Source organism: Gallus gallus, chromosome 1 (genome assembly GCF_016699485.2).
Source record: "Gallus gallus isolate bGalGal1 chromosome 1, bGalGal1.mat.broiler.GRCg7b, whole genome shotgun sequence".
In the NCBI taxonomy this organism is placed as follows: Eukaryota; Metazoa; Chordata; class Aves; order Galliformes; family Phasianidae; genus Gallus; species Gallus gallus.
In genome coordinates, this window is record NC_052532.1 from 146,523,415 (window position 1) to 146,550,380 (window position 26,966).

Below are 26,966 nucleotides of genomic sequence, written 5' to 3' on the forward strand. Positions count from 1 at the left end.
AAATTAGCCATCCTGGGTGTGTGTCACAAGAAATCTGTTACTGTGTCATCACTTAGAAGTTAGGTGGATACTTAAATTTGCAGGCAAATAAGCCTTTTGGCATTCAGAGTGTAAGAGGAAAAAAATTAGAGATTTAGGTTGAAGACTAGTCTTTAGGTTTATGTAGATATCAAAACTTGTGTGTCTAAATGCAGCTGTGTGTTTATGAGTGGAGTCCCAGTCTCATTCGATCTGGTCAACATGAGATCTAGTCAACACTAGACAGAGGCATATTTATCAGTGGTGTGGGGACAGATGTTGGGGTCCCATATGTCTTTGGCCAGATGACTAGTTCATTAGATTTCATCTGCTGGGATTTAGTTGTGCAAACATAGACATCTGGTGCAATTTGAGGCGCTCTTGGTTATTTCTCCACCTCTCCAATTACCAGCTCTGAAAGACAAGAATTTCCCATAGGTCCTACATCATATATACAGGCTTGATGGGGAGGTCTTGGATGGGCACCTAAAATGATGTTTCTTTAGTCAAGTGAATTGAGTGTTGAGTTCTACTTTATCTAAAAGGGGTACGCTGCTTGGTATCCTGCTGTCACTCCACTAAGGTTTGAATACACATCTTATTTGCCAGCTTCATGAAGGTGTCTTCGTGACAGCATCTCACATGGCAGTAGCTGTGTTTAGGCAACTGCAACCTGCCTCACTGACCACACTGACTGGAAACTGGGGCTTTGTTCAGGCACCTTAACAATGGTGACTTTTTGAAATGCTCTAGCAGGTATTGCCCTGCCTCTGGGAGGTAGTCTCCTGTGCCATACCTGTCTTACACACTGCTCTAGCTTGGGCAACACAACTGACTTCTTACTGTCTGCAAGCTCACCCACAGGCATGTACATTTAAATGTGTGAATTTACATGTCTGAATGTGAAACTGAGTTCTGCTGTCATAAATGAACTAGTTGACCTGTTTCCTCAGGGGGAAAAAATGTAGAAAAGCCTATATTGAATGTGCATATCTTTGAATTGTTTTTCCTTCTCTAAAGGACTGGTATGGATATGGAAACACGCAGCCCAAAGGTGTTTTTGAGTGACAGTCTCTGAGAAGCAGCACAGCACATGTTCTGACAAAAGCATTTTGATGTGTGCGGGGTAGGGTTAAGTCACACAGAATTGGAAGCCTTGTCTTGGGACTGCATCTTGACAGAAGATTTGTTGCTGGCTGGGCAAAGTTGTTGCACACAGCTGCTTTTGCTGCAGTTCTGTAAGTGGAGACACCCCTGTGAATTTTAAGCTTCACTGCTGCTTCCGCTCTTGTTAATGATCTCTTTGTATGCCTGGCCGTTACAAGAACTATATGCCCAATATAAATGTAAAAAAAAGAAAGCCAACCTGAAGCCAAATCTGTTCTTTGCATTCACCTAGAAAATAAAAAGAATCAGCTTTCTTAGCCCTCAGCCTGCAGAGAATTTGAGTAACGCTGTTTGTTTTCTGCTGTTTGCTCCTTGCTCAGCTATGTCAGGAGTTTAGTGTAATCTACATTGTTTTCTAAAATATTAATGCTTTCTATTCCTCTTAGCCTTTCTGCAGTTCCTGCTTGTCTCAGCAGACACAACGAAAATGCCTTTTGGCATACCATACCTGAGCATCACAAAGCCTATTTAAAACTACTTTCTCTTTCTCTGTGTCCCTCTCTTTTTAACATCCATTTAACATTCTAGGGTATTTACTTCCTTTTAAAGTCTAAAAATGACTGATGAAACTTTCAGGTAATTTATATAAAAGTCCTAGCTATCAAAAACACCCAAACCAAAACAATAACAACAAGAAAGGAGGAATGCCTTGTTTTTTGAAAGACACCTGCCTTACAGGGCACTGCTTTTACCACGACAGCAACTGCTTACAGTTTAACTACAGCATCCCTCTCTGACAGTACTGGCATTTTTTTCCAGGTGCCCCAAACCATTAGCAGTACAGCACAAAATACAGCACAGGCTTATCCTGGCTAGGATAGGGGTAGGCAGTCACATCTGGTCCGGAAAGATAAGTGCGGTGGAAAACTGGTTGTGTGGCTAACTGGATCACGTCGTCCAATTCTGTTTGCTCAGGAGGCACTCAAAGGGTGTTTTCAGTGTTCTTTCAATAATTTTTTGCTCCAGGTTGGAGCAAAGCTTGAGGAGTCAAAAGGAGAGGGAGATAATGATTCATCTGTCGGTTTTTTGTTTGAAGGAAGAGTCCACAGTAATAAATTTGGGCCGTCAGCTAATAGTCAGTTTTTACACTTACGAGAAGTGGTTTATTCACAGTTACAGCAGTGGTGCTTACTGGTTATCTTTGTCTATCTGGGTAAAGAACATTCAGCTCACTCTCGCTGCAAGTTTTGCTGGTGAGCAAGGAGTGGCATTCCCAGTACAGGCACTGTGCAGGTGAGTGCTTAATCCCACCTGAATCCACTAGGCTCTTTGCAAGGGAAGTAGGTGCTCGCTCACATGCAGCAAGAAGAGAAAATTTCAGGCCAGCTGAGATGCAGTACTGTGTTCATTTTGCTGAAATACCCTGTAATTTTGAATTCAGCATTGAAAACGGTAGTGTTCCTTTTTCCTTTTATTTTTCAGCTTTCTCTGTCTTTCCTGTTCATAATCACATTGTCTTACCTACTTATTATTGACATGAGCACCATCTCTCATGTGGGTTGGTTGAAACCAGTTGGCTGAGGTAGTCAGAGCCATTCGATGCTCTTCTCCCATGCATCTTAGCAGTTGCAGATTTGGTTACCATTCTCACTGTAGTAACAGTCATTTTGTTTATTCAAGGGATAATTCCTGGGATTTGGCGTAAACCCCCCTAGACCCTAAATTTCTTAATTTCTGGGAATATTCCTTAATTTTTAGGAAACATCTATTCATGAGGAAATTATCAACTGTTCCTAAGGATTTGTTTGCAGATAGGGAAGCACTACATTTTCAAAGTCTGGTTGTAATGATGATTTTAGATTCTAAATGTCTTAAAAAAAATCAGCCTCCGTACAGCTGGCAGAAGACATTCATTATTTAAACATAAAATTATGCTCAATTTTTATTTATGAATACAGATATGATGGGAAGCTCTGCTTGGCATCTTTCTCACAGGCACTTTATCAGAGGAAGTCATTAAAAAAAAAAATTCTAAAATAAGATTTTAGTCCACCAAATGAATGTGTTCCCATTTCCACAGGACCTGGTTTCTACCTGATGTGACCTCATTAAAACCCCTCTTCACAGAGGATCAGCAACATGCCAAGTGCAGCCTTCCAGAACACTGTAATGGATCACTCTGTTACCCTATGATTATCTGTGAGTTGGCAAACTTCATTTAGCCCCCGCTGGTGTCACTGTAAATTAATCATGGCAGCAGAATGATACCTGGGGACCGCAATAACCACAAGTGACCTTGGCGTAATGCCTCCCTCAGGAGAAGGCCTAGCTTTCATTTTCTGTGATCTCTTGCTTTCCTGCAAAGGCACCATCAAAAGGTGATGTGTAAAATGAAATGTGAGGCACAATGTGCATCTGGCAGTTCAAAGTTTCTAATTCTTTGCACAGCCACAAGAGCTCATCAACAACAAGCTACAATCGCCTTTCCCAGCAGTCACCAACACCATGTTGTCGTCTCATTTGGAGTACTAATGTCTAGGGAAAGTAGGAGGTGACTAAATTGCTTTTTTTTTTCCATCAAGAGCTGCTGTGTCGTTCTCCAGAATTCCAAATGCAACTCTTTGTACAGCACAGGGGTGCTTTTGACGTGTGACACACTGAAGAGAAATGGATATACGCACAGTGTCCAGATTTTGCCATCCTCACTCTTGGAAATTAGCATTTGCTATCAGATGCTAGTCAGTATGAGTATGGAAACATTTATCGTTTTTCTTTAAGCTGCAGTAGCTGTCCTTGTTTACCAAGGTGATTTTGCAAATCAAGCTAATTACATTTTCAATATTATTTCATATACAGGCCATGGAATCCTATGGTATCTGTCTGATTTATTACTATTCCCTCCACCTCAAGCATTTATTGAATTCTGTTACTAAGACAATAATTACACATGTCCTTTGTGAATATGTACAAAATAGAAAACTGAAGAGCTCTGGTTGGGTCTGCTGAGACTGCGTTGTCAGGTGATGCTCTGAAGCTGTGATTCCACATCCAGTGATATGTTTGTGTTAAATTAATCAAGATTTTCAGCATAGGAGAGAGGTACTGAACAGCTTCAGAACATTAATCTGAGGAGTTGCCGTGAAACTAACCAGGCTTCTCATGAGATACATACTGCAAAAGGAGGATGGAAATCTTAAAACTCATCTACAGAACTCCCCCAGAGGTTGGAGTGTTTGCCAGCCCCTTTGGTACAGAAGAGAGCTGAAAGGAATAGGCCAGACATGGTACAAACACTAGCATTGGCTATGGGAAACGAGGGATAGCAACAGGTTTGTTTGACTGCTCTTTTGTAGAAAGAGCACCACATACTTCTTCTTAATGAATGTGTCCTGATGTGACATGTGGTACCATGGAAACTCAAACTTCTCAACACCTCCTTTCTCCCCAGAATCATGGGCACTGCTGTAGACCTGAAACCTGCCTGCTCCTGTTATGGTCCTCAAGCTGGTCCCTTTCTCCTCTCTCCCTTTCTCAGCACGGTTAATCAGATAATCCCCTCTCTCGACTGACAAATCCACACCGAGACTCTCTCACCAGCCCAGCCACAGTCAGAGCTGAATCAGCCTCACAATTAAAACTCACTGAAAAGTCATTGCTAACAAGGGCAGATGACCACAGTGACTCTGACAAAGTAAGACAAGGTCAAGCTTTCTGCACAAGATAATGTAGAGTAAGACTGTTACATTCATTCTGTACAGCTAGTTTTCTTCTTCTTTCTTCTTCTTCTTTTTTTTTTTTTTTCATTTTTCTTTTCTTTTTTTTTCTATTTTCCGCAGCAAATAACCCTAAGCTCTGCCAGCCAATAGCAAATAGAGCCAAAATTCCAATTTTCTGCTTCATCCCAGTATGGTATCCCAAGAGTGCAATTGCTTCACAAGCTGTCAGTCCCAACACAGGGATGCTAAATGGAGCTAAAGAGCTCTCAGAAATCTCAGTATAAATTATCCTTCTGGAGTTGAACCAGTGAACATTTTCTGTGTTCACATGCTGGCACGCTGCACACATTTACAGTGACTCATACTCCAGCTTTAATGGCACCTTGACAATAGATAATCTCAGCTGCAAGCTGCATGTGGACAATTACTTGTTCTCCCCATTTTTGTTTCACTCTTACAAACTGTTTTGTAAAAATACTCTGTTTTCTGATTTTGCTTCGTGCCTGGTGGGGATTTGGACTGAGTCTGGTGGGAAAGGCTCCACCTCACCTTGCCTTGCTGTGGCCGTTCCAGCAGTCCTCCTCGTTTGACGAGCCGGCTGTCACTCGCTCGTCCTTGCAGATTGTGTAGGGGAATGTTGACCAGAACTTTTTAGAGAGCTTTAGTTTTTCTTTAATGTCTGTTACCTGATTAAGAGACAACGAAAGGGAAAACCAGTTAAAAAACATCAGCTGCATTAGCTTTCATTTTAAATAAGAGGTTGTTCAATTCCGTAATAGATGATGGTGGAAGTTAAAAGGACTGAAGGTGCTAAAATTGAAATTCCTGTATTTATGAACAAGGCACAGTGCCTTCGGGTTCAGAGAGTGCAAATAATTAAAGTCACCTTCAAAAAAAAACCGAAGGTTTTTTTCCAGGCAAGACATTAAGAAGAAGCATCTTACATCTTGCTCTTTCCATTCTCAATTTGTCTGAGGTTTTCTAAAACATACATCTTTCTAAGAATTAATATGCCTCACAGTCTGCTGAATGTCAGTTGAGTTAAACAGTGTTCATCAGATGAAATATCTCACCCGCTGGCTTGGTCATGTCTTAAATAAATATTATATTTAGATCTGTGCGCGTAGGCTCTAAAAAATGATGCATGATGTGCAGGTTCTAAAAAAGTGAGCTGGTGTTCAACTGATTTAAGACATGCAGGCTGAATACATTGCAGTACATTTGGATCTTGGTAACAGTAAGAGGTTTGTGTATACATGCAAGCAGAGACTAAATCCATCTTTGCTATTAGATACAGATAAATATCTGTAGCTGAATACAGATTTTACATTCAGGAAATGCTGAGACAGTATCTGAACAGTTCCTTTATGTTATAAACACCCTCTTGAACAATAATTTAATTTGGCAAGATTCAGGCAGCTAGGAGTAACAAACTGAATTTCCAATACCAACTTAGCACATGCTCTGGCTGAAATGTTAACAGTTCTTGTTTTGTGATTGGTTTACTAGAGTGGAAAAATCTACAAGAATAGATAGAGAACACAACAAAAGACAGACTACAAAGGATGACTGGTGCTACTGTTGTTCTTATGGAAACATGCATTTCACGTTAAGCTATAATAGGATTTAGGAGAGCTTGTTGAATAGCTTTCAAAGGAAATCACTGAGCTTTATTCTTTAAAATAAGAGAAATAAAAGCTTTCCATTGTTCCATTCAGTTCTGAGATTGGCTTTTAGGTTGTTGAGGTATAATATTGTACTCGGCTATTTATCTCTTTTATCTTTTGTTCTGAAGACATGATAGCTCTCCGAGCAAATGACCCACACTGCTTTGCAGTGCTTAAACTCTGTAGAATGTCACTTTATATGCCAGGAGATAGAAACATCCAAGGATGTTATTTCAGAAGCTCTGTGTGCATTTTCATTCGTAAGAAATAAGTAGGACAGTATTTGGCTGTGAGTTGTTGACATCATTTCTTGCCATTCTATAAATCTCCTTCATATCCCACAAATCTCTTCCATACCCTTTGCCAAGCTCTAGTTGCTTTAGTTTTGTAACACAAACACTAGTAGGGTTTGCAAATCTTTATATTCTCAGTAGAGGAGCCTCATCAAGCCAAACATTAAATCCCAGCTTACAGACTGTGAGCAAGGGGGCAATCTCAGGATGCCTGCCTTGTAGGGTGTCTTTGGGCAGCAGGCAGAGAGCATACCCTCTGGCTCCCCTTCTGTACATGCTATGGATAAAAACGCCACGGCCATAAGTGGTGCAGATAACCAACACAAGCCACTCGATTTTCTTCCTGGGGTTCACAGAGAGCTGTGTAAACTCCTATTAGAAGAGGAAATCAGTTGGAGAAACCCTAAAGAAACTGCTGAAAATGAAGTGAAAAGGGTCTGTAGGAAGGAGGGTCCGTTCACGTAACCTTGGGAAATACAAGAGCCTAGCAGATAGACTTCTATCATTTATTGTGTCTCCTGGGTAGCCATTTACACAAGTATTCTGATTGTTTTCAGAGCAGTAACTTCCTTGCTGCCTAGAAGTTATTTGTAGCTACTCACAATGCAGATGCTAAGAGTTATATTCAGATTTCTACCATAATCAGACTAGAGTTGGTGCTCTTGGACTTCAGACTTCCACTCAGAACCACAAGTGAGTCAACACCCATTGGAAAGTGATTTTCCCCTTTCTGCCCCAGCCTTTCTGCCTGTGCAAGGACCAAATTACAGAGAAAAAAACTTCATATTTTCATAGAATTCAATAAAAGTTTGAGAGAGGCTCTCACAGCTGACACACTGCACAGGCTCCTCAGAAGTACATTCTGAAAATTAAAATAAGAAATCTCACTCCCCAGTAACTTTCAAACATATTAAATAATGTTTGCATATTCTATGTGTGTACTGCATATAGATAAAGCATTATTAAATTTCCTAACAATAAAAAATATTTTTGTGTTACAGAAATATGTCTGGTAAAGATGATCTTTACAAATGATCATTGGTAAAACACAGCTAATTAAATCTTCCAGGCTTCCCCATGAGGTGTCACTCTCATTTTAGAGCCTACAGAGAAGACATTTACTTGACAAAAAAAAAAAAAAAAAAAAAAAAAAAAAAAAAAAAAAAAGCAAAAATGATTACAGTTTAGAGGGAAGTTACCATTTTCAGCCCTCTCTTGATGACTCTATGATGTGCAGGTAGTCAGTGAGTTTCAATCATAGGATCATAAAATCATAGAATCCTGACAGTAGGAAGGGACCTCTGGAGGCTATCTAGTCCAACTCCCCTGCAATGAACAGGGACACCACAGACAGATCAGGTTGCCCAGGGCCTGGTGCAGACTCGCCTTGAAAGTCTCCAGGGAGGTGGCATCAACCACATCTCCGGGCAAACTGTTCCAGTGCCTCACCACCCTCACTATAAAATATTTTTTCCTTATATTCAACCAAAATCTACTCTCTTTAAGCTTGAAATGTTTATAATATAACTTTATATTCAGAATAGATTTGGGTGATGCAATGTATGCCATGATATGCAAAACTATTGCCTGTGGGTTCCAGTGCCTCCATTTTCAGGAACTCAAACATCGTCACAGAAAGTCTCTTACTAGTCACCACAGTTACGTTTCCCACCGTACATCATTTTGATCACCACCAGCATTTAAAAAATAGGTAACAGATGTACAGTCCCTTGAAAATGAGATAAAGGAGACTAAAGGTTCAGTTAACCTTGCTCGCCTGTGATTTATGAATTCAAACTACTGCATCTCCCTAGTGATCTGCGGCCATGTAAATGATTCCTTGGTATTTCCCATGCTCTGAATTAAAGATTAACTTTCAAGCACAGTTAGACTTCTGTGGAAACATTTAAACACAAGACGTCTGCAATTTTGATACTTTACATATTTCCTTCCCACTTTTTCTGGCAGATATTTATTCAGATACAGAGAGCCGGATCTCTGGTTTCAGTTAGCCTGACTTTCCCCAGCTATATCCCTGACATTGCCCTGACATTAATTTTGAACTATTCCTCAGCTACTTGGAAGATACTAAATTTATTTTGAGTATGTTCTGTCATAAGAAAAGGTATATACCAAGAGCTGTGCGAAGAGTTACATTTTTATTTTATTTGAGGATTATATAAATGGATATTAAAAATAAGTGGCTATTAAAATAGCCTGGCTATTATCCATTATTACTAACAGAAGGGAAGTGCTATTACGTAGGTGAGAAAAATTAAACGTTTGCATCATTTCCAAAGAGAAAATCATATGCAGAGTCTTGGAAATATTACAGTTACATGACCCACGTTGAGAAACAGTTAATCTCTTACTTTTGCCACTGACTTCTGTGACCAAGGCAGTTGCAGGCTGTGCAATTCCTCAGCAAAATTTACACCACCACTTATGAGCTCACTTCTAATCCTGCCAGCACAGGCTCAATTTTAAGCAGGTAAATAGAGCTGACCAACATTTCTGTTTTCTTTACTCACCTTGAACTCCAGAGAAAGGGAGTGAGCTAAAAAGCAAGCCCATCATTTTGGCAGGAATCAGACCTTAGAATTCCTTGTTTTTAGCTCAGGATATCCGGATAACTTGAAAAACTCTCCAAGATAATTCAGAAAAGCGTAGAAAATACCATGCTGAACTAAAGGTGAGCTGATGATGTTTTATAAAGCAGGAAAGATCCAAAAAAGGTGCTTGTGAAGCTGGTGGCTAATTTCCTACGGAATTTGCTTCAGTTTAATTTCCAATGGAAGCATGCTTCCTCGGCAAGGGAACAATGTGTGCCCAGAAGGAACATCAGACAAAAAGCAAATTTTTAAGGTGATACTCCAATATTTTTATTTTTAAAGTAATTTCCCTTATTTCCTCCTCCTTTCTCCATGGCAAGTCTGTCTGAGAGTTCTTCCAGTTTTATCACCTCCACCAACATAATCTCTGCTCTCACAGTCAGAGGAGCATCATGAGATGCTAAAACGGTATTCAAAGATGTGTCCAAAACCAACCCTGGTTCAATGTAATGAATAAAATACAAGTCTTGCTTGCGTTAAGAAGATATTAGCTTTCTTTTCTTATTCTTAATAACATTTTTGCATCTCACTTTTTTGGTTTGCTCTAAAAATTTTGGCAGATTTTATTCTGAAATAGCAGCAGGAGATGCAGCTTGCCTTTCTGCTGGTGCCTTCTACTTGGGGATGCTCAGAAACATCCGAACACAAAATCTCAATGAGGGTTAATCCTTTATGCCTTGGAAATAAGCACTTTCTTGCTACTCACAGGACACTGCTTCTCTGATGGGTCACTCTGGATGACGCAGTGTGGGTTGTATGTGGCAGTACAACCACTCAGAAGACGTTTCGAGTCGATATTTGTGAGAAGGTGTTATAATTTCAGGGACTTGATTTCACAAGTAACATTTAACTAACGTCACTTCTTCAAGTTGTATTATTCCCAGATGAACAACCATGTTTTCCACTGCCTGCTGCTTGTTTTCCCCTAGATGTATCTAACATCTCCAGCCAGACACCCAGCATCCTTGCAGCCTTCATGAACAAGGGTGAGGAGTTTGTACAATGACGGGCAGCTTGATAGCAGATTTATGGATATGGAGCTTGACAGCCTGAGCTGTGTGTGGGATCGTGAAGAGCATACCCTTTGTCACAGACATGGCAAGGTAGCAAGAACAAGCAAATCATTATGAACTGATTTCTGTTATGCCATACCAGCAGAAAACTGCTCAGGACTTTCATACATCGATCAGTATTTACGTCCATTAGGGGCTTAATCTGAAAGCGTTCTAAGACTAATGGCCAACAATTTAAAAAGACTCAGTAAGCAGGCTTATAACACACATTACATACTGTCTGTAACCGCTTGTTATGTTTATGCCTCTGCTGCATGTGAATGTCACAACTGGTGCAAGAATTATATGTCACAAGCAGATAAGTGCGGGATAGCTGGATATTTCAATTGATATCATTTTCCTTGTAAACTGGGCTTAATCAAAAGCAGTTAACTCAGACTCCTCAGTTTTAGGGGCTGTCCGTCAAGGAAGATCTGTGTCTCCTGTATGTCCTTTGCTACATCTGCCAGCTTCCTATAGGTGTCTCAGAGACAGAAGGCACTTATACATAAGCAGATGAACTGTGCTGCCACTATGGAATCCAGATGCTTGAATTTTGTTAACAAGGATCTCTCTCAGTGTTTTTCCAGGCACTTGCATTCTCCACCGAATAGGTATGGGGAGATTACGTGCATATTTTTGTTTGGAATGCCTCATTACGTGCTCAAAACTTCTGTGCACATTGCATATCGCAGTGAAGTGGACCTGCTTTAACTTGGGACAAATGAAACAGAGCTGCATTTGCTCTATATATCAATTATTTTTGTCATACATTCATACACTTTCCCGTTACCTCACAAAACAAAATTTAAGTGCTGAGTAGTTGAGGAACCCTGTACTTCATTATGGAGTACTCTTCAGAAGCCAAGAGCAGCAGGTCCTGTGTGGGCAATGCGGACCTGGGGATGGTGAAGACCTGGAGGAGATAGCGAGGGCCTAGAGATGGCAAGGACCTGGAGGAGACCGTGAGGGCCTAGAGATGATGGCGAGGAGCTGGAGGAGACGGTGAGGGCCTAGAGATGATGTCAAGGACCTGGAGGAGACCGTGAGTGCCTAGAGATGATGGCGAGGACCTGGAGGAGGTGGCGAGGGCCTAGAGATGATGTCAAAGACCTGGAGGAGACGGTGAGGGCCTAGAGATGACGGCGAGGAGCTGGAGGAGATGGCGAGGGCCTGCAGAAGACGGCGAGGACCCGCAGATGGCGGTGTTGCTCAGCTTCCCGCTGCTGTCAAACCCCGCTCCGTGCACGCTGTTTTCCGCAGAGCATAATCGTAGATTGTTCCGCTGAATATAAAACTGACAACCCTGTTATTTTAAACTCGAAAGTGACAGGCTGTTATTTTAATGAGGTCTGCCAGTGCCAAGGTTAACCAAAGCTTTATTTCCCTACAAAATGTTAAGGCTGCGGATCTAAAAAGGGGGCCGTGAAATTTTATGGTTATTGATAATTTCTCTGCGCATCCAACTTCTGAGAATTTCACCCGGGCCTTCTTGTGCAACAAACGTTTGTTGTTTTTTCTTTTTCCTGCTTTTCCTTTGTAAAATTTGACTTTGCAGCTTAAAATGATCCAGAGCTCTCCCAATAACCGCCTGCTCATGATTCATGTTTCTGCTTAGAAAAGCAGATGACAGCTCTTCTAATCAAGAACTAACGCTGAATCTCAGTTATAAAACACAAATGGGTGCTTGGGTAATTTGTGAAATAAAACAAATGAGCGCGGCAACTTTCCAGAGCAAGATGATTCTCATTGGAGTATTTTAAAGTGAAATGAAAGGGGGGTTTGCTCTCATTATCTCTAAGGGCTATTCATGTCTTTGACAAGAAAAAGTTAAGGCTTTTAATAACAGGAAGTAAAGAATTATTATTGGCCCTTCTGAATTCTCAAAGCAACAGGTATAGAACTTTAGATAGCTAGGGGTGGATTCAGCTCCTGAGCTAATACTCCTGAACTTATGCATCTACATTCACAGCAGCCTACTCACTTGCCCACACTTAAGACTCTTGTGCCTTTTGGGATGCTCAAGGTATCCCTCCTAGCCTGCAGTGACGTGTGCAAGTCTCCTACAGGTTATAAGTGTCCCGGGTACAACTTTGGATCAGCTTTTCTTATAGCTTTGATCAAAATGCATCTCTGAGGCCGTTTGGTTAATTCAGCTTTGATCTAGAACATGCATTTTAATGAAAACCAGGTTGCCCATGGCATGCATTTTGAGGAAAATGACTTACAGGTTTGCACAAATGCTTACAGGAATTTCCTTGCCATCTGCGGCCTGGCAATGCTTGTGCTACTACATCGTGTGTTAGCCAACTCCAGGGGCAGGTACCATGGCTGACATAAGGGGCTGGTGGCCCCTTGCTCAAAAATAGCTTGATCAAAGCAAGTGTGTGCCTTACAGCACTGCCACTTTTTCTTTTGTCTTAACACTAACCTGGAGACCCTACCTCCTGCATTCTCCATAGATCTCAACAGAACGTAACACTGTCTCAGATCACCAAACCGAGACAATTTCTTTTCTTCTTTTTTAAACCATGGACATTCCTGCTTACAGGCATGCAGAGACTGACACCAAACACTTCCCATATTCAACATTGATTTTGGCTATGAAGACAGGAGGAGGAATTTTTCAAATGGTGAAGCACACTGGGCTACATTTCTTTTCCTTTCCAGAAATGTGACTGCAGACCCTTACTTCTGACTTATTTTGCACATCCACATCCTTAAGTAGGTAAGTCAAGACAACTGCACATACATCCCCAGTAAGTAACAACTCTTCTTTTGGAAAGCAGGAACTGCCGTAAACTTCAGCACTCTGACAAAAAAAAAAAAAAAAAAAAAAAAAAAAAAAAAAAAAAAAAAAAAATCTGTAAGAACTTGCATCAGCTTTCCCTTTTCCTGTAATACCTGGGAGCAGTGCTAAAAAGCTGGTCCCTAAATCTGATTCAAGCAAATCCAAAGCACTCAGAGGAATCAGCTTTTTATTGCAGATAAGTATAAAAGTAGTACCAGAAATATGCTGGAATCTTTTAGATAAAATGCCAGAGGCTTTTCTGTGGCAAGGCTTAGCAGTTAAGCACTGATTCTTTCTAAGAAGCCATTCATTGTTCCAAGCAAAAATGTTAATAGCTACTGTAAACAAATACTAGTAGAGTATTTCAAGCTTATACTGGCTTTTGTTTGTCCTGGAAATCTTCATCTGGTACTAGTAGTGAAGTGCCTGTTTCTTCTCCTCAGACTCCAGGGTTTACAGGGAATTGCCTGTTTTATAACAGACAAGTAGTTCAAGCATCCCAACAGCTATGAAAAGCATATGATTTCTAAAGGCAGCAAAAGCTAGGACACATCCTTTCATATCAGAGCAAGAAGGATAATTGTACTTCATAGCTGAAGTAGCCTTACATTTAACTTCAATTCTTCTAGTGGTTTCTTCTTGACATAGCTCCATTGCCTTTCAAACTGAAGCAGCTCTCAGGGGACACTTGATGCCTTGAGAAAAACCCAGGATTCAGAAATATGATGGCTACCCCGGCAGCAGCTTCTGGGCTTCCGACTTTGCCCTCCCCCAGTGCCTGAAGGCTCATCCAGCTCTTCACCCAGTGTAGATAGAGAGACGGAGAAAAGGCTGTGCTGAGGTGACCAAAAAATGACACAAAGTAAAAAAAAAAAAATTAAAAAAAAATGCAAAGCTAGAGTATGCAAGTAGAGTTTTGATGCTGGCTTCACCTAAAGATTTTGAAATTACTGTACAGCATTGTAAAATATCAGGGATGTCTTCTTTATGATATTTAGTATAGTCTTGCCTACGGACTTCAGAAATCTTTTGTCACTGTCCATTTCTCAAAGCCACATACTTTTTTTGAGAGAGTGTAGGTGTAATCGACCTGCTCTTCTACATCTGATGCTGCAAAGTGATTAATTCTTGAGTTAACCAAAGCGCAGCACTTTCCCTGGCCTCTTAAACCAGAGCAGCATGCTGCCCCGGTGCGGCTCTCAGGGGGAGCTGGGGGCTGCCCTCCTCCTTGGATGAAGTTGTGCAGGCCTATCGGTAGGTGCCCTCCTTTCCCCCCACAGAGGGAAAGAAAGAAGCAGAAGGAAAGGAAGATGGAAAGCCCCCAAGCTTGAGGACGGTATTGTCCCCGCGTCAGTGCTGGGACCCACCTGCTTTTGGAAAAGAAATTAGAGCTGGCAAGATGCATTTCTTCACACTGTAACCTGTAATAATGTGTTATCAGAACATCCCAAACTCGACGAATAACAGAACTGCAGGGGTTGGAAGGGACCTCAAGAGATCATTGAGTCCAACCCCCCTGCTAAAGCAGGTACCACAATAGGTCACACAGGTAGGTGCCCAGATGGGTCTTGAGTATCCCCATAAAGGGAGACTCCACAGCCTCTCTAGGCAGCCTGTTCCAGGGCTCCATCACCCTTACCATAAAGAAGTTGTTCCACATGTCATTATGGAACTTCCTATGTTCAAGTTTTAGGCCATTACTTCTTGTCCTGTCGCTACACACCACAGAGAAGAGCCTGGCCTCATCCATTTTACTCCCACCTCCCTTCAGATTCTTACAGACATTTATCAGATCCTCCCTCAGTCTTCTTTTCCCCAGTGACCATGTTTTTAATGCACTCCAGGATACCATTGGCCTTCTTGGCCACAAGAGAATGCTACTGGATCATGGCCAACCTGCTGTGCATCAGGTCCCTTGGGTCCTTCTCCACAGAGCTCCTCTCCAGCAGGTCATGTCCCAACCTGTATCGATGCATGTGGTTATTCCTGCTTCTTCCAAAGTTACGTTTTCATTTCAGCCCGAATTTAGCTTTCCTTTTCTCTCTCTTTAGCTTTCCCTTCTCTAGTAGTTCTGTCTGTCACTCACTCATCTCAATTGAAACCACAGCTTGATTTCAATTGTCTTGATATTTGCATACTGGATTATTTTAACCCAAATACACAAACCTGCATTACTACAAGTGGTGAATATATATGGTAAGGAAAGAATTAACAATTAACATAGAGGCTTTCTGGCATTATGCACAGTGATGGTGCTGATATGCAGTTCTGTATGTGTTGTTGGCCAAAATTTCTTTGCAGACCACACAAGGAAGAAGCACAGTTTCATTTTCAGTGTTGCTTCATAGATGAGAGATGATACAACAGACTTGGTTTTATAGCACATACAAATATAATTTGTAAAAATCTGTAAGTCCAAACTAAAAACTGCAACAGATTTAGAATGAAAAGAGTAATATTTTCAGAGGCAGAAATGTTTATGAAATGCCATTTTTTTTTTTTGGCAAGGAAAGTATGAATATCAGTGGGCTCAGCAGGAAAAGAGTTTATCAGGAAAACAATCTGAATAAGACAGAACCTTGTACTGTTAATCTACCATGTCAATATAGTAATTACTTTCATTGCCTTCCTACTGAGGAGAGAATGGGTTATCCACTGCTGCTGTGGAGCAGCACTCCACTGTCCTTTCATGATAGGGTTAAGTACTCCAGTTACTGGCTCCTAATGGAACAACTGCACACAGTTGCTTTAGGACTGCCAGAGGAAGGCAGGAGACAAGAGAGAGTGGGTATGGGTCCAGCTACAGCTAGAGTTTAAGGATCATTCTAAAAGAGGGATAAATTTAAGTCTAGTTTGAAGTACAGCAAAGTAATAAGGCTTTCTCAAAATTTTTTTATCCTAAAGCAGCAAAATCTGATGAGACTAATTGACTTTCCATTTTCCGCTGTGGTCAGATGAAATGTTATGAATTTAAGTATCCTTGCAAGAGTGCTGTTGAATCCAATCTTGAATCAGGAAATAGAGCCCTTTTAGGTTTTTTTTGTTCACTTTGATACTAAAGCTGCTAGGACATGCATATTTCTGAAGTCTGGAGTGTGAGCCCAGTGAATCAGAGAGCAGTATGAATTCAAGGTATGCTGCTCGTCTCTTCCATAAATTCAACACAGCCTGCCAGACAATCTGTAGAATCAAATCAGGACAATTTAAAGAACAAACACCAATGGAGGAGTTTTGTGTGGATAAGGATGAGCACAGCAGCGAGCACTTGCAGCATACTGTGTGAATCTGAATGAGGTGCCTGTCTTGAAGAGTTTTCATTCTGAATAGGGAAAGGATGAGGAGAAAGGAATATCTCTACTATATATATGCAGGAAAAATAATCGTATGCCAAGAAAATTACTTGAAATCAGTTGCTGGATGAGCAGAGTATTACTCCTACATCTCTAGTACCTTCTTTATAACGAAAAGTCTATTTTCCCTCCTTGGTATGGCTTTAGGTAATAAGCCTCCCCACTCCTCCAAGGATATGTCTACCTAACATTCATGATGATATAGCATAGTTTAAATCAAGCAGGTAAATACAGCATGCATCCAGACTTAGCGTTGCTGCTTGAGTATTTATTGTGGCTCTTGGGCAGGGTTTGTAGGTTGCCATCCATCACCCTGTCATCCCATGTGTTGCTGGCATCCAGGCACTTCAGGTCTACTTATTTCAGAACAGGGATGCTGCCACATGAACAAGCCTGAGTCAGGCAGCTGTGTATGTGAAGCTGATTTTGCCTTTCCCTAAGAATGAAGGAGAAACACCAAGACAGGGCTAGATGGTAAGACAAGTGATACAGAGTTGGGAGGAGATGGGGGATGTGGATTTGTGGCCACTGCACCTGATGGCCTGGGAATGGGGAGGCAGCATATGCACTGCATATGCAGTGACAGCAGGGACCTCTGGTTTGCTGCTGGCACTGGTGGCACAGGCACCGACCATCAGGCTGTTCCTGCTCCTTCCTCTAATCATTTATGCTGATGATTAGAGCATCAGAGGGGCTATAGAGGCTGAGGTGGCATGTGGTCCCTGCAGGCTCTGCAGTGGCAAGGATGCCAAACCAGGCAAGGCACACCTCAGGGTGTGGGAAGAAGATGCTTTGCATCTGCTGCTACAAGCTGATGAGGGCAGCGAGGAAAGCAGTGCTACAGGACTCAAAGCAATCAAGCTGCAGCAGTTAGCCAGGGATTCACTTCACAAAGAACAACAAAATACGCTTGTCTTTCTTCCCTTTCCCTCAAATCCCAGACAATCCCTTCCTGTCTGCTCGTCACAGCTGTCTGTGAGCACAAACAGGTATAACCGAGTGCTACCTGCTGCAGAGCTGCCCATGGCTGGCGGGCAGCACCCTCCCAGCTAGCACTCCTGATGGATGCGAGTTGCTGGACAGAAGATCAATGCTTGCTCCTTGCGTGCAGGCAGCTTAAAGGCAGCCTAGCCTCTGTGCCAGCCCCCTCAGGATTGAAGCAACTGCATGCTGGTTATTTATTTGTCTCTTTTTCAAAGTGCATTCGCCACCTTGATCTGGCGCTGTATATCAGCAAGGACTCATGCAAGGCCACACGAGCAATCACAAGCTCTGTTCCCACCATCATGAATGTACCACAGAAATAATGGTGTTTTAAACACAACAAGTGCTGCCGTGTATTTGCCTCCTGAATCTGGAAGCTCTGGAATTTGTGCTTCTGGGGATTTGGTGACAGTCACAAGGGCTGGAAAATTGGATTTCTTTTACTATAATAGTGAGGACAGTAGATTTTAAGAAAAGCAATTTCACAAGACATGAGATGAAAATCTAGAAAATTTGCAATTCCGGCTATAAAAACTAAACTTCTCTACAGGGTGAAAAAACTCAAAATGGAAAACACACAGCCTCACAAACGATAGTGTCTCAAATGAAATAAAGCTAATAATAGAAACATTCACATTTCCTCTCTATTGTAGCTATAAAACCAGTGATATTTTACAGTCAGGAGCTCTTCACCAGACAGAAGAGATTACTTTCACTGAGTCAAATCTACCATTGACACTGAATATATAAAATATAGGGCACTGCCTGAAGTATATTTTCAGGAGCATCCCATAAGGATCTAGAGCTTTATGAACTGTTACATTTCTGATTCTCTTAATTGGGGTAATTCAGGAAATAGAATGCCTTCCCAAAAGCCTGGGATTTGGTGATATGGAGCAGAAAAGGATTGGGAAGCTATTGGCACAGGAGGGATAGGTCCTAGCTGCCCTCACATAAGAGTTTATATGGGTACGTGAGGCAAGATCATAAACTGCAATCTCCGAATTACCTGTGAGAGTGAAGACACAATGTTGACACAAAAGAAATACGCTTTTTGCCAAGGTAGTGGGAACAATGTCCTTTTTAAAATCCCTTCCTTCAGAGGTCTCAGAGCAGTTTTAAACTACAAGGAAAAATCGTGAGGACTCACCTAAACTATAAACTCAGTTAATCGCTTTACTCATCAAACTGCTCAGCAGCAGTGATTATGCTATAATTTATATCTCATTTTTTAGTCACTGCAAATTTACTTCAGTACTTCCGTGAAAATTCCCTGACAGTAATTTATGCAGGCCAAAGTTGTATTCTGTCAAATGTGTCTCAGGCTATCATACTTCATCCATCCATCAAAGCCAATAACAGTAAACACAGGGAATTTGGGAGGAAAGAAAGAAAAAAAAAAGTGGAGGAATGGAAGTCTTTCATATCAGTGTGATAATGCTCGGGATAAAAAAAAAATTGGAAAGAAAAGAGGTGGGTTTCAGACAAAATATTCTGCTGTTATCCACTGCTCCTACATCTTTGCATACAAGATCAGCAGGTTCCCAGAGGGCTCCTGCTGTTCGTAGAGGAAAGGGAGCAAATGTGAAGTTAGTACAAATGCTCAGAAAGTGTGGCTTGAAAGAAGAGCCCTGTGGAAAGAAACAGGCCAGCGTAATTTTGTCTGTAATTTAATTTCTATGCACAATGAAAGAACATGAAACAAATACAGTGTTCAATGAAAAAGAAAAGAAAATTACCCTTATTAGCACGCCTTTTGTTCTGCACTGTTAACATCTTGCTGTTGTGTGGGAAGACTGCCACAAGGAAGAACCAGGATCCAATCCTAACGGAGATTTCCATCCCAAGCAAGGCACTGTGATGGTTGCTCATTCATTTGGCACTCTTCTGCCTTAGTCAGCACTCTGAGTGGTAATGGGTTGCTGTGATATTTCTGAGTAACAACCTGACTGTCTGGTCATTTGCCAACAGAACTAGCAATTGTTGTCTGCTCTGCCCTAAATACCAAGTAATTAGTTACATTCTCTGCAGTTCAACTCTTCAGCCACAAACGGGCAAGCACCAGGAGGAACACGTATGCAGCACTGGTACTAAGAATTCTGCAGGTAAAGCAGGATAGATGAAAAGGTTTCACTTTCTTTGTCACAGCACTGATAACTTGCCATGAAGTGCAGTACAAAATCCATTCTTTTTTTATTTCATTTGGTTCTTTGTTTCCCCACTCTTTTTTTTTTTTTCTTTTCCCATTTAATATCTCTCTCTCTCTCTCTTTTTTTTTGTTCTTAGTGCAGAACAGAAGCTCCCTCCTCAGCTGCCTTAGAGCTGGCTCTGTCTGTCTCACATCATTTGGGTGCACTGAGGCTGTGGCCCAGCTTGCTTGCCACCCCCAGCACCACCTGTACCCTGGTTACTGGTGGCTCCAGCTTCAGTTTGGAAGCTTGCAGAGCAGCCAATCCCCAGGTGAGACAGTACGTCTTCCTGTGCTGAGTCCCCTGCACCGTGATCAAGCATGGGAGTTGAGATGCAGAAGCAGCTTCCACCAGATTTCCTTCAGCTGGTGAGAGCTGCATCCTAAGAACACTTGTACTTAGCTGCTGATGTGTGCTTCCCCTGTTCCTGTGTGACATTAAACAGGCTGGCTTGACACATGGCTGGTATTAATGGGGAGCAGCACTCATGCTGTCACACAGAGGTAGGGAAGTAGTTGAAGGGACTCTTCCTCAGCAGCTTCAAGGTGGAAAATGTCAGCCTAAGCACAGCTATGGAGCAGTACATTTGTTGGGTAGAAGTGCAGCATGTAGAGCTTCACCAAGTGTGCAGTGTAGATATAGGTTTTTGTTGGACTGCCTTTTAGCATCCATTTGTCAGGTGTGTAATGTATGTAAACACATACACCCACACAGTTGTTGTTACATGCCATGATGTGTTCTGCAATCCCTGCCATCTAAATCAGGTGCTAATATAGACTTATGTTTGCCTTCCAGGATTTCTACATAGATTTTCGTTCCCAGAAACCAGGAATTACAGTTTTTTTGGGTGCTGTGAACTTCAGTTTTGACAGTGTGGAGCATGGACTCAAGCCAGAGCCATTGTCCCAGCCTGAGCATCCAGAGCAGGTGGAAGCTGTCTTTGACAGTGAGGACCAAGTGGGACAACTCATTTTCAGATATATCAACCCAGCATGCAAGAGGTTAAAGCATATTTAAAAAGTTGCAGGAAACTTTCCCCAGAAACTATTGTAGCCTGTAGTCATAGAGCGGATGTACTTCTTTGGAGCAGCTATAAATCCTATGAGTACCCTAATAAATACACCGCACATTCATTGGAACAATGTGCCCTATGGATTTAAACTGCATCTTATCACTCCTTCCCGAAAATAATTATCACACCTATTAGAGGCTATATTTGGGATCTTTAGACTTATACATACATCTGCTTTCCTCTCTCTAGACAGATATTCTGCCATGAAGGACATATGCACTAGCAGCCTGATTTTCTCCCCAAAGAACAGAAATAAGCCTGTGACTATACACAGGGGCGCTAGTTGCAGTTTAAACCAAGGTGCCCTTGAATATGGCTGGAAGATACAGACATTGAAATTCCTACTTTGAAAAGGATCCAGGAGCAGCAGAAACCTTTGTGCACAAAAGCCATTTTAAAGCATTTCTTCTCATCCCAGTCCACTGGAAGATCAAGCTGCATTCATGAAAAATTAGCAGAACAAGAATTTTAGAGCAACTTAATCACAACGATATTTCTGTTAACTCTCTTTCCAAACCACTGTGGTTGTCGCAGTTGCTGCTTTGCAATAATTTTCTGAAAAATATCTTCGTTGCAAAACAAAGCCAAATAAAGCATCAATAACTTTTTTTTTTTTTGAAGTCCTGACATGTTAGATTCAGTAACACTACCTAAGATTGATTCAAATTCTAGGGATGGTTTCTGGATGATTTCATTTTCCCTTCAAAATCAGACAACAGACATATTGGCTCTAGTATCTTATTTTTTCCTCAGAAGTTCAAAAAGAATTCAGAAGATAGAAAGCACCAAAAAAAAAAAAAAAAAATCCCAGAAAAATATAGCTGAGCAAACAATTCTAAGCACAACACAGATTTTTGAAAAAATCTACAAATTCTTCTAACCATAAAAGAGAAATAATGCATTACATTATTAGGGAGGGGGGAGCAATGTGAAGGAACAAGTAAAATAAGTCCTGTAAGTCAAGTAAAAATAAATCGTAGGAAGGAAGACTTGCACCACAAACGTAGGAGTAGAGCTAAAATTTCCTGTTGAAGTATATACAGTGGATTCCAATGCAGTGAATGATACAAGAATTTAATACAGAGTTAAGTTCATGGTTCACTAAAGTGATTGTTTCTCAATGTTAATTTGACTCCAAATACAAAGAGCTGGTCTCACTCAAACTGTGTGGAAGCCTGCATTTCAGCTCGGACCAACTTTATTTTCATCACAAACAGAATTTTGCCAATAAAAATCTGGGAGCAGACAGCTCTGGTTGTCATCCTTAGGGACAGCAAGCTAACCTACTTTCTCTCAACATTGTTGATTGCTATGTGTTTACCTCAGCAAAGAAAAAGTACTACTGACAAAAATAATAAACCATTCCTTGGAACTGAGGCATCTTAGAAAATCTAGGAGATATTTTCTTTTAACATGTGCAAAATACTCACATTGAAATCCTAAGTCCTGCAGAAACTTAATATGCAAAAGTAATGATACTATGAAGGCTGCAAATACTCAGGTTTGCCAATGGGAGCTTGCAGCTCTATAGTCATAAAATTAGCCATGTGTCCATATGTAAGAAGAAAACGTTTTCACTAACAGCAAAGCTGTATGAAAGCATGGCTCCCCTATCAGCAGCAATATCCTTGAAGTTTATTTTGAGCTGACAGGTAAATATATCTTATGAACATTATTTATGGTTTTCAATGTTTGAAATTTTAAAATAAAAGATACATCTTTCTCCCTCTCCCAGAATCAAATCAAAGGTGTTTTCTTCCTAGAGAACCATTATTTTACTTATCTAGAATCCAACTAATACCATGTGCACACACAGGCATTGAGTCAGCACAGCTCACTTTATTGCAAGAAACTTAAATCAGAACTGATATTAAATCAATGTCCTGATCATACGCTGCCCCAGAGCCCTCTCTCTCCCACCATAAGGCGTGCTGCTGAACCTCAAAGTAACGATACACAGCAGTTCTGATTTGGATTACCCTTATCGTAAACAGGAACAGTTTTTTAGCCAATACATAATTCTCATTAACTCTGGGTTGTGGGGCGTGCACAATATCCACAGACCACCCACTCTTGTTGGGATGTAGCTTCCATTAGCAAATACACCGATCTCCCATGCCCTAAGCAGGAAAGCTACTGAGTGTGGTGTTTTGTGCTGACTGCACATTGGTGATACCCTTTGCCCTGTACAGCTTTCTAGTGCCACCCTGTCAGGCTTTGCCTTCTCTTGCAGTACCATCAGCCTGCATGCTACGTGCACAGCTATATGATACACATACCACCACACTGGTGGGCTGTATCAGAGCTTTCACGTTATTTCAGATTGTTTGAACTGGAAGCACGCACACACCTGAACTGCATTTTCTTAGACTACAGTGTTACAGCAGGAGACCCACTTACCCCCCATTTACCCATTGGTAAATCCTTATACAGTAGGATGCCATTTCCACAACTTATGGAAACTCTTTTGCCCTGCTTGGTGGATAAAGTTTGTTTGTCCAAACATGGGTTGCCAGTGATGCTGGAGATGAAGAACCCTACCTGGCCTTCAGCTGTTATTTCAGAAAGGTATATGCCTGCTGTCATACTGAAGCACTGCTGTGACTTATAGTTTGTGTTACATGTGGTAGCCTAAATTACCTTAGTTGTTTCGTTGTGGTAGTCTAAATGACCTTAACGTAGTGTGCCCTATGCATACGTCTCACTAATCTACATCATTTCAATTGGCAGCAAGTACCATATCTACGGTCTGACAGCTAAAAAGTAGGTGCTGACTAAATGTTAGAACATTGTAGTTGAAAGAAGAATTGAAACTACATATCTTAGATGCTAATCTGACACTGATGAACAGCATCTGGTAGGTACTTGTCTTCTTCCAGTAGCGAGGAAGAGATGGTCTGCAGACTACAGATGGGCACACATTGCAGAGCTGTGTTCCCTGGCAGCTACAGAATTCACAGAGAATTGGAAATTGTTAGTGGTAGAAAAATAATGCTTATTTCCAGCAATATTGGATGAAAATTTAATTGCTGGTATATTTTAAACTGAAAGAGCCAGCAGTAGGAAAAAGATATCTGTGAACTGAATACACTTAATGTCTTCCTTTGTGTATTAAAGATTCACAAACAAACTGGAAAGAAATGTTCCCATTGACTTCACAGGATTTAGTATTAGATTAGATTGCATTAGATTATATTAGATTAGGTTATTTCTTCTGTGCGCAGTTTGATTTGTGAACATTATGCCTGACATTGCTTTTAGAGGGTATCTACGTTAGTCTGTTCTGCCCATACTTAGACTATTGAATTAGCGCTGCCGCTTGGAGGAGTGAGCAGTTGCTTCCTGAGAAATCACAGGAACAGGCAGGGTGCTCAGACCTGCTGAAAAACAAGGCAGCTTGCTGACAAATCTCAGTATGGTGTTATTAGCCTAGCTGTGGACTCTAGTACAGGATCATGGTGTCTTGTGTTAATACCTATTCTGCATCTCCTGTTTACCTGGGATAGAATTCTTAGTTTGCTCACTGTGATTCCTAACTCAGCTAATATCACTTCAGAAAAGACAGTCCAAAATGGCTGACAAGATTTCAGTTAGGTAAAAACAAGTGCTCTAACATCTCTAACAGTAGTGTAGTTTCATTGTCTTCTATGAAATTACTTTTTCAAGCAACATACAAATCAGAGAAGCTGCTGTGTCATTAGAGGCAGCTATGAAAGGGACCACACATATGGTATATCACTACAAAACAGCAGACCATCCTTATTACAGAAACCCATTTATAGTTCAAGGCTCCTCATGGATGGTTAAATGCTTTAGTATGTATTAGTGATGCCATAAATGTAGAATCAACGGTAGTCTAAATGACCTTAGCTTAGTGTAGCCCAAAGCTGAACTCATTCCAAAACGACAGGTACTATAAAATTGCCATTTGTCAGAAGTAGGAGATAGCATTTTTATGCTACACTTCTGTATCTTTTCTACCTGTCATTATTTCTAACAGAACAGAAAATACCTGTGATGCATTCACAAATTAGTAGCACGTTTCATCTCCCCTCCAAGCCCAAATGGAAAAGAAACCTTATAGGAACAATTTAATATCCTTTAATTACAACACTGAAACAGTCTGTATTCCACAGAGTAAAGGTAAAAGACTTCTGTGTTGATGTTCAAAGGAGGGCTTTTCATGGGAGATAGAAAGGTTCTTCATCCAGAGGTGTGGAATCAAAGACAGAAGGCTTATCTTCAGTGGAGAACAACAGCTGCCCAAATACCCTGAGGTGGGACTCACTAGGAAGGAGGTATCGATCCAAAGAGAGGAGCAATCTCTATTACAGAGTATGTTTCATGTTACCTCTGAAACTCTTTAGTAAATCTCAGCACTCAGGTGATTTTGTTCTGCTGTAATTTATTCATGCTGCATCTAAAAGGGGTAGTAGTAAAGTATGTTTGATCTGCCCTACACAGGTGTAAGGTTGTCTACATCTCTGAGCCAGCAATTCTTACATAAAGTGCAAATAAAGCTGTTGTTACAGATGCAGGAACCAATGTACTGTAGTAAATTCAAGTGAGAAAAAATCAACCCAGTGACACACAAGTGGGTACCGTGAGGGTTGTGGTCATTGTGCTTCACTACTAGCTATACTAGTACTTCCACACTTTGCCCTAATACCTTTCAACATCTTTCCTGCATGCTACCTAAATTCAGTCATAAGGCATTCTGGTGCCAGCATGAACGGTAGGTGGATGGATGAGGTAGGAATCTGGAGTCTCTTCAGCCAGGGGAAAGAATTAAATCCAGATTTTCTATATTTGGGTAAATACTAAGATAATGAGTATCTAAGTACATGATATTCATTTTGGAAGATGATCTCTGCCTAGTCGTTCATGGTATTAAGTCAAACACTCATAGATATGCGATCCAGGCCATAGGTGGAGGAGATTCCTTGTACTGATGAGTAAACTGACAGACATATCAAGAAAATCAGGAACGAAATGTTAGCCTGCCTTAAGCAGTGACTTGTTACTTCTAGGCCTGTGGATCCCAACCTTTTTTTGCTAACAAATCACTGCCAACTTTCAAACTTTCCCTTGGAAACTTTGCTTCATTAGAAATGCTCTACTGAAAACACTAAAAATAGCTATGTTTTATATGTTTTCAAGAGGAAGTCTGAAGACTGTTTAAGTTTTGGAATTTGTCTTGCATTTCACACAGGCACAAAACTGTCCCCAGGTATGATAGAAGTAGTGCTAAAGTTCCTGAGTCAAAGTTTTGGATTTAGCTCTGGGCTTGCTCAGTGCAGTTGTGTGTTCATTTTTTTTGGCTCTAGACCTAAGAGACAGGTTCCAAAAGTCATTGACAGCAATGGGAAGACGGCTGTTGACATTGGATCATGTTCTAGTGAAGGTGTATACACAGACATACCAAAACTGATGTTCAAATTTGTATCACTGTTTCCACTGAACTGTACTAACAGGATAAACTACAAAAAGGATCAACATTTACCTTTCATGACAGAAAATTTCAGTATCTCATTGAGAGAAAAAGGAAAGAATATAAATTGAGAGAGAGAGAACATGACCTCAGCAAAGAAGGTGCCAAGAGTAGAATAAGAGAAGTGACTTGTTTTTAAGACTTGCTATTTGTATTTCCCCTCTTTCTGGTTAATAGGAAAGGCTATATTGTGAAGACTTTGTTTGCTTTTCTGAGTGGCAGGAAGACTCAGATAACAAAACACTGAGGAATGGCTTAATTTTAAACAAAAACAACCTCAAATTGTGTTCTTTAATGTTTTGTAAAACTAAGCATCAAGCTTTGCTGGCTTCCATTGCTTTCCGATAACAGCAAATGAAAAAAAAAAAGCAATGCAGATCACAATCTCACTGGAAATTCTATCATAAAACTCAATCATTGAAAAGATACAATACATATATTTAAAGACCTCAGTGTAAACATTTTGATTATGTCAGCAAAATCTCTGTGGGACCCACATTAAAAATCAGTGTAGTTATCCATAGGTAGAAAAAAACTTTTCATATAAGGCAATGCTTGTAAGTCTTAAAAATGGTATTTGTCTGTTAGACACATACCCTGTCACCCCTAAACTCAACACTAAAA

At 40.9% G+C, this 26,966-nt stretch overlaps 1 protein-coding gene across 1 annotated transcript in view; it reads right to left on the bottom strand.

Annotated features, from left to right (window-relative positions):
• The window catches only part of GPC6 (glypican 6), a 736,111-nt gene that overhangs the window by 3,955 nt on the left and 705,190 nt on the right, over positions 1 to 26,966 (bottom strand). The window contains exon 7 of the mRNA XM_040653781.2: positions 5,391 to 5,527. Within this exon, the coding sequence (XP_040509715.1) occupies positions 5,391 to 5,527 (137 nt within the window). The remainder of the gene's footprint in view (positions 1 to 5,390; positions 5,528 to 26,966) is intronic.